The 8,648-nt window shown below is 37.3% G+C and overlaps 1 protein-coding gene across 1 annotated transcript; it reads left to right on the forward strand.

The window, feature by feature from the left end:
* The first annotated feature begins 6,882 nt into the window (after positions 1 to 6,882).
* Positions 6,883 to 7,827, forward strand: LOC123602419 (olfactory receptor 52K1). Its single transcript, XM_045486910.1, has one exon. It carries the CDS (start codon positions 6,883 to 6,885, stop codon positions 7,825 to 7,827), a length of 945 nt encoding a protein of 314 aa, XP_045342866.1.
* Positions 7,828 to 8,648: the final 821 nt, after the last annotated feature.

The following is an 8,648-nucleotide window of genomic DNA, read 5'->3' on the forward strand; positions in this document are numbered from 1 at the left end:
ATCCTAGGAGATCATCCATCATAAGGAGAGCTCAGTACACACACCCAGAAGCCAACAGTTAGGAAAGATAAAGTTAGACCCAGTATACTTCTGTCAAAAGGAACTATGTATAGTTGGGGTATAGAGCCCTGAGATTGCTTTTGAAACATATAACCTACCAAAACTAAATCATGGAGAAATAGAAAGCCAAAGCAGACCCATAAATAGTGTAGAGATTAAGCCAGTCATGAAAAATCTCCCATTAAAGAAAAACCCAGTAACGGCTGCATTGGTGAATTCTACCAAATATTTAAAGAATTAACACTACTCCTTCTCAATCTTGTCAAAAAAAAATCCAAGAAGAGGGAACACTTTCAAACTCATTTTATGAGGCCAGGATTATCCTGATACTGAAGCCAAAGACATCATAAGAAAACTAGGCTAATATCCCTGATGATCATAGACATGAAAATCCTAACAAACCAAATCCAACAGCACATTAAAAGGATCATACACCACAACCAAGTAGGATTTATTCTGGGGGGTCTTATATATACAAAAATATAAAAAAATCAATTAATGATGTGCCACATCAACAGAATAAGGAATTTTAAAAAATCACGATTATCTCAATAGATGCAGAAAAAGCATTTGATAAAATTCATATACTTATATGATAAAATCAAATAGTACTAGAAGAAAAACACATACATTTGATAAAGGCTATATATGAAAAGTCTATAACATTCTCCATGTGAAACAAAGATTTTCTCCTAAAATCAGGAACAAGGCAAGAATGCCCACTTTTGCTAATTCTATTTAATGTAGTACTGGAAGTCCTGGCCAAAGTACTAACAAGAAATAAGAGGCATCCAAATTTGGTAAGGTAAGTAAAATTATCCTTTTGTCAGTGACAAATCTCATATATAATAAATCCCAAAGATGCCATAAAAATATTGTTAGAACAAACAAGTCAGTAAATTTACAGAATACAAAAACCAATATACAAAGAAAGTTGTGTTTGTATATACTAATTATCTTGAAATTAGTACAAGAATCCCATATATAATAGCACCAAAAAGAATAAAACAGTTAGGAATAAACTTATGAGGTAAAAGATTTAAATACTGAAAACTAAGAAATATTATTGAAAGAAATTAAACATGAAAAAACAGAAAGACCTCTTGTGTTCATGGATTGGAAGAATTAAAAAGTCCATAGTACCCAAAGCAACTTACAGATTCAATGCACCTCTATGAAAACCACAAATATTGTTTATGGAAGTAGAAAAAAGAATTCCATAATTCACATGGAATTATAAAATGCTATGAATTGTCAGACCAACCCTGAGAAAAAAGAACAAAGCTGGAGACAGCACACTTCTTGATTCCAAAAAGTATTACAAAACTATAGTAATCAAAATGGTATGGTACTGGCATAACAATAGATATATAGACTAATGACACAAAGAAAACCCAGGAATAAATCTACACAGATGATCAACTGATCCATGAACAAGGGTGTCAAGAATACACAATAGAGAAAACAGTCTCTTCAGCAAATGGTGAAGGGAAAATTGGGCATCTACATAAGGAAATTGTATTCCTATCTTACAGCATACATGAAAATAAACTCAAAATGAATTAAAGACTAAACATAAGACATGAAGCTGTAAAACTCCTAGAAGATGACATAGGGGAAAATATTCATGACCCTGGTCTTGGCAATGATTTCATGGAATGACATTTAAAGAAGAGGAAACAAAAGCAAAAGTCAACAAGTAGGACTATATCAAAATAAGAATTAAAAAGTAAGACTACATCAAAGCACACAGCAAAGAAGACAATCAACAGTAAAAAGGCAACTTTGGAATGGGAGAAAATATTTGCAAACCATGTATTTGATAGGAAGTTAATCTCTAAAAGCATAAGGAACTCTTACAGCTCAAACTAATAACCCCATTTTGAAATGGGCTAAGGACTTGAATTCACATTTCCTCAAAGAGGACATTCTGACGGCAAGCAGGTATGTGAAAAAAATGCTTATGGTCACTAATTATTAGGGAAATGTATATCAAAACTACAATGAGGTATCACCTAACACCTGTCAGATTGGCTATTATCAAAGACAAGTACTGGTGAAGAGAACACAGTGGAGAAATTGGAATTCTTGCACACACTGTGGATGGGAATGCAAAATAGTGCAGCTGCTATGGAAAACAGCACAAAAGTTTCTCAAAAAATTAAAAATGGAACTACCATATGATCTGGCACTTCTTGGTATATATCCAAAAAGAATTGAAGTCAGGATCTTGAAAAGATATTAGCACTCCTGTAGTCATTGCAGCATTACTCACAATAGCTGAGAAGTGGGAAAAAAAGCCTAGAAGTCCATCAACAGGTGAATGGATAAAGAAAATGTGGTATGCATATTTCATGAAATACTAATTAGCCTTAAAAAAAGACATTCTGCAATATGCAACATTATGGATGGACCTTGAGTTTATTATGCTAAGTGAAATAAGCCAGACCCAGAAGGATAAATTCTGCAGGATTACACTAATATGAAGTATCTAAAATATTCAAATTCATAAAATCAAGGACTAGAATTATGGTTACCAGGAACTGGGGGGTAGGGGAAATGGAAAATTATAGGCATAAAGTTTCAGTTAAGATGAATCTATACAAAATTGTACCTGTAGTCAATGTATTGTACACTTAAAATTTGTTAAGAGGATAGGTCTCAAGTGTTCTTATCACAATAAGACAAAATAAAGACAAAATTAAGTCAAAATTAAAAGAGCATCTTTCAAATTAAAGATAAAGTATTATGGGAAATTGTAGTAGTCATCATCATCCATGGCAGACTTTGGTATAAGGTATAAACTAGTTCCTTTCTCGGGTCTTTGAAAAATAGCAGCATTGAGTCCAGTTGTAGGTAGAATATCACCTTTTATTATTTATAAGTGGTAATTATTAATAAGTAATCACATCATAATCATAATGGCTTCTCGATTATATAGTTAGTGATCTATTCTTCTTGTGGTTTAGGAAAAATTGGGATTATGATTTCCATTTTAGAGATAAGGAAACCCATCTGAGATCAGGGAAGTGCCATTCCAAAGTTACAAGCTGGAAATCCATGTCTAGCTCCAGCCAATATGTAACATGTATGCAAAGTAAGATCAGATATTTTTGCTTGGTTAGGCTGGAGTTCCTGCCCTTCCAGGTCACAAACAGGAATTGGCTTTGGTTTATATGTTTAAATGAGTCTCTCTTTGGGGCGCCTGGGTGGCGCAGTCGGTTAAGTGTCCGACTTCAGCCAGGTCACGATCTCGCGGTCCGTGAGTTCGAGCCCCGCGTCGGGCTCTGGGCTGATGGCTCAGAGCCTGGAGCCTGTTTCCGATTCTGTGTCTCCCTCTCTCTCTGCCCCTCCCCCGTTCATGCTCTGTCTCTGTCTGTCCCAAAAATAAATAAACGTTGAAAAAAAAAATTTAAATGAGTCTCTCTTTGTTAGGAGACACTGCAAGGATGGGGTAGAGGTAAACAGAAGCACATTAAAGACCAAGGCACAAGCAGGATTTACCTGAAGCACTCAGTGTCTGGAGAGTTAAGCATGACCCCTGGGAGGCATGATTTGAACCACAAAGAGGGAGGTGGCATGGGCTGCAGGGAACTCAAGGGGTGGGAGCCCTGGGTCAGGGGAGTCCTCTTGTGTTTTTTAAAACAAGAGGTGACATGTGGGGAGTGGGGAAGGATAAGAACACTCTCAATTTCCTCCCATACCTAGTCCTGTTCCTAAGCATCAACTCCCTGCTCTCTCCCCAGTTCCTTTATTGCCTCTGTTTTGGCTCTTCAACAAAGGAGGCATAAGTACTAAGAATCCAACCCAAATATTTTGTCTACAAACTCCAGAAACTCCCTTCACTATAGAGGATAACCAGAAACACTGGTTCACCTCCAAGAAGTTTTGGCTGATTATTCCTATGTGGATCCTATCATTTCTCACTTATCATTCCTCTTCCCACACTTACCAGTATCCCTGGGCCCAGTTAGGAGGCTTCTGCATTAGTCAAGAGAGAAAATGAGCCTGAACTAGAAAGATACAGGGAAAGGTAAGAAATGTATATTTTTGAATAATGATGTGTTAATTGAAACATGCTGTTCAACCATTGTCTACTGGTCTCTTCCTTCTAGAGAATGAGTGTTAAGGGAAGAGATAGGAGCCATTAACTTGGGCATTATTCTTTAAAACCGTCTTTCAAGTGACCTCTGCTACAATGATAAGCTCTACAGGAAATCATTTTGCAATGCCATTTCAAATATAAGGAGACAAAATCATCTTGGTAATATGCTCTTGGAAATTGACAATTTTTCATAATACATCAAAATAAGTCAAAGAAATGAAAGAAAACAAATGTGATTTCTGAAACAGATCCAAATAAGGTATCATGATACAGTAGGTGATAGGGACTGATTTTAGAAGTTTGCATAAATTCTAACAGTGCGAACTCTTGGTTAATGAGCATCAGCAAAGACTTTCTAATGGCATTTACTTTCTTAGGCTCCTCTGTAATAAAAACTCACATTTTGTTATATTGTCTATGAATTCAATTGTTTTATAGATGAATATTTGTACTTGGAAATAAATTTTTAAATCTTGCAGACAGGAAAATATGTAAGCACTTGTATAAATTTGAGTCCATACCCTAGAAGTTCTATAGATAAAAATATCCATAAACTTTAAAATCTTTTACTATTCCCTAGGGCCTGCCTAGAGCAAGCAGATAAATACTTTGTAAACTTTTATTCCCCCCCCCCTTTTCCTGAGTTCCAAGTTCTTCCAGGGTTGCTGATGGGGTAATCATACTGGCCCCTTTTATTTGAATGGCTCAACGAGAAATATTTCTTATAGGTTCTTCTCCCACAAGCTACATCCTTGAAGGACCTTAGGTGACTATCTTCCTGTTTGAGTCTTAATCTTTCAAATCCATCATTCTGATATCTTTTAAGGATATATTTTATTGACTTTAAAATAGATGCACGCATTAACTGAGTACTTTCTGTGTATGAGACCCCTCTAAACAATTTTAGGAGAAAAAACAAATAGACAAGTTCTATTGTCTAGAGTGGTCATTTTAGCTCTTGAAATAGTACAAACAGGATAAAATATTAACTACAAAAACAGGTTCCCATGTTCTGGATATTAGGGGAAGGTGACTGGCTCCATTATGCTCCCACTCTGAGACTGTGAATCTGAGAGAGGTAGGGTTCATGCACTGTTGAACACAGAGTGTTCAGACCTGATCAAAGGAGGGAGAATATTAATTTTTTAAAAGTGTAGTTTTATGGAGGAAGAGAGAGATACACTTCTATGACAAATAAGGCTCAGCAAATCCTGATTGTACAAAAGGATTTTATATATAATCCCACTTACTCTTCCCTACAATCCTTACATAAAAACAGAGCATTGCTATTCCTTATTTAGAGAGGAAGAAACAGGGGCTTGGAGATAAGGACTTGTGCTTAAAAAAAAACCCCACATTAACTGTATCCCATAAGAGAAGAAAGATCGCATAAAAACTGGGCCACTCCAGTGTTTAATGATTTGAAAAAATAAAAATGAGCTAGAGGGAAAGATAAAAATTGTTGATATTACCCAGTGATCCAAAAGAATTAAAGCATGCCATTTGCAACAATGTGGATGAAACTAGAGTGTATTATGCTAAGCAAAATAAGTCAGACAAATATTGTATGATTTCACTTATAAGAAAACAGATGAACATAGGGGAAGGGAAGGAAAAAGGATAAAAACAGAGTGAGGCAAACCATAAAAGACTCAAATACAGAGAACAAACTGAGGGTTGCTTGAGGAGGAGTGGGTAGGGGGATGGGCAGGCATTAAGGAGGGCACTTGGGTTGAGCATTGGGTGTTATACATAAGCGATGAATCACTAAATTCTATTCCTGAAACCAATACTACACGATATGTTAACTAACTTGAATTTAAATAGTAAAAAAAATAGCATTCTTGCTAAAGGTGAGAGTTCTCTTATGAGGAGAATGAAGAAGCTGTGAGGAGAATGGAGGGAGAGCCACATGAATAGGGAGTTTAACATGAATTTAGATGGAGAACCAAAAGACACAGCAGCTCCTCATTTTCTCAGTAAGCTAGAGGCAAGGCTGTACTTACAGAGATTTGTGAATGTGGAGAGGACCTGAAAGATATATTCCAGAGCAGTTCTTTCCTACAGAACTTTCTGCAATGATGGAAATATTCTGTATCTGAACAGTCCAATATGCTAGCTACTAGTCATGTGTGTCTGTTAAGCACTTAAAAGTGTTGTGACTGAGATATTGGATAATTTTAATCAAATTTAAACAGTCACATGTGACTAGTGGCAACCATATCTCAGAGTAGTGCTAGAGAAAACAGATTTTGTAATAAATCGGGGCATTACAAACTGCAAGCTTTATTCAACTTATACAGACACTCAAGGCCTGAGATTTCAGGACAGTAAATTGGTTTTTGTGATTGTTAGCTTAGCTTGATCATCATGTACAAATGTGTGTTCTAAAACAATGAATTAGTTCAAACATTTTCACTTCTTTTATCAGGGTATTCTTGATGTCACCATGAACACAGAAAACACTACCTTTTCTCCATTTCTTTATGTAAGTTGTCTTGTAATATCAATTCTAATGATGTTTTATGTTCTATCTACTCAATGAGATTCAAAGTTCCTTAAGGGTAGAAAACATGGATTATACTTATCCAGGTCTATGAGGACTACTAACCAATTTTGTTTAAAGTTTAGCAACAGGAACAAGAGCTAATTCTCTCTCTATATATATAGAAGGTGAAGGAGCCCTGTAAAAATAGACAAGGAAGATATCAAAAAACATGACAGCCTCCAATATTACCACAACCCATCCAACTTCCTTCCTGCTGGTAGGAATTCCAGGTTTGGAACACCTGCATGTCTGGATCTCTATTCCATTCTCCTTCGCCTATACTCTGGCCCTGCTAGGCAACTGCACCCTCCTCTTCATCATCCAGACTGATGCAGCCCTCCACGAGCCCATGTACCTCTTTCTGGCCATGCTGGCAGTCATTGATCTGGTTCTCTCTTCTACAACACTTCCCAAAATGCTAGCTATTTTTTGGTTCAGAGATCGGGAGATCAACTTCTATGCCTGTCTGGTCCAGATGTTCTTTCTCCACTCCTTCTCTATCATGGAGTCAGCAGTGCTTCTGGCCATGGCCTTTGACCGCTATGTGGCTATCTGCAAGCCACTGCACTACACCACAGTCCTGACTGGGTCCCTTATCACTAGGATTGGCATGGCTGCTGTGACTCGGGCTGTGACACTAATGACTCCACTCCCCTTTCTGCTCAGACGTTTCCACTACTGCCGAGGTCCCCTAATTGCCCACTGCTACTGTGAGCACATGGCTGTGGTAAGGCTTGCCTGTGGGGACACTCGCTTCAATAATATCTATGGCATTGCTGTGGCCATGTTTATAGTGGTGTTGGACCTGCTCTTTGTTATCCTGTCTTATATCTTCATCCTTCGAGCAGTTCTACAGCTTGCCTCTCAGGAGGCCCGTTACAAGGCCTTTGGGACATGTGTGTCTCACATAGGTGCCATCTTGTCCACCTACACACCTGTGGTCATCTCCTCAGTCATGCACCGTGTGGCTCGCCAGGCTGCCCCTCATGTCCACATACTCCTTGCTATTTTCTATCTTCTTTTTCCACCCATGATCAACCCCATCATTTATGGCATCAAGACCAAACAGATTCGTGATCATGTGCTCAGTCTATTTCAAAGAAAGAATGTGTAGATGCATACTTTTTCCTTATCTATCAGTTCAGTACTGAATGCATGCTGGATTGAGGCAGAGAGAAAAAAATCTCAAGTAGGAAATTTGTAATCTCCAAGTTTGACGATTCTTTAGTATGACAAGGAAAATGAGGTTTTATTCCTCACAGATCCAGTTAGATCAAACCAGGGATGTCCTTTAGTCTGTCTGGTAGCAGAGGTTTGACCTTCCTTTTTTCATAGACCTATCACATGATTAAGAAAAACAAAGAAGCTTCCAAAATGCCATGGTCATCTAGGTGAAAGACAATAGGAATATTGGCTGAGATTGGCACAAGAAGTTGAGGTTTTGTGAACTCTTCATCTAGACTGAGTAATTAACCACAAATTTTGTGACCCGAAGGCCAGCATTACTTCCAGTACTATAACTGCTTCCATAGTTTTTTTAAGTGGCCTCCGGCCTCTGCCACTCTATTAGCCTACTACACCCAATGTTATTGGCTCTACACTTGGACAGCTCCACTTCTAAGCAGAATTATTTCTTCCTCTAAGTCAGTGTGAATCAGAAAAGAAGATCAAGGAACAGCCAATTCCTTTGTTGAACATTTAACAAAGGAGTCCTCTGACATCCCTTATATATATTTATATCGTGTAACTTTTCATGTACATATGCATTTCTAAAAAAAACATTAGTAATGTTTATTGAAGAGCTTAATACCATCTTTGAGCTATGTATTATGGAAAGATTAATACCCTTTGTTCTTGAACTTGAGACATCTGAAGCTAAAGAAGTTATAATATATAGTTGTGGTAGACTGTATTATTGTTCATAGATATTTACTT

This window comes from Leopardus geoffroyi, chromosome D1 (genome assembly GCF_018350155.1).
Source record: "Leopardus geoffroyi isolate Oge1 chromosome D1, O.geoffroyi_Oge1_pat1.0, whole genome shotgun sequence".
NCBI lineage: Eukaryota > Metazoa > Chordata > Mammalia > Carnivora > Felidae > Leopardus > Leopardus geoffroyi.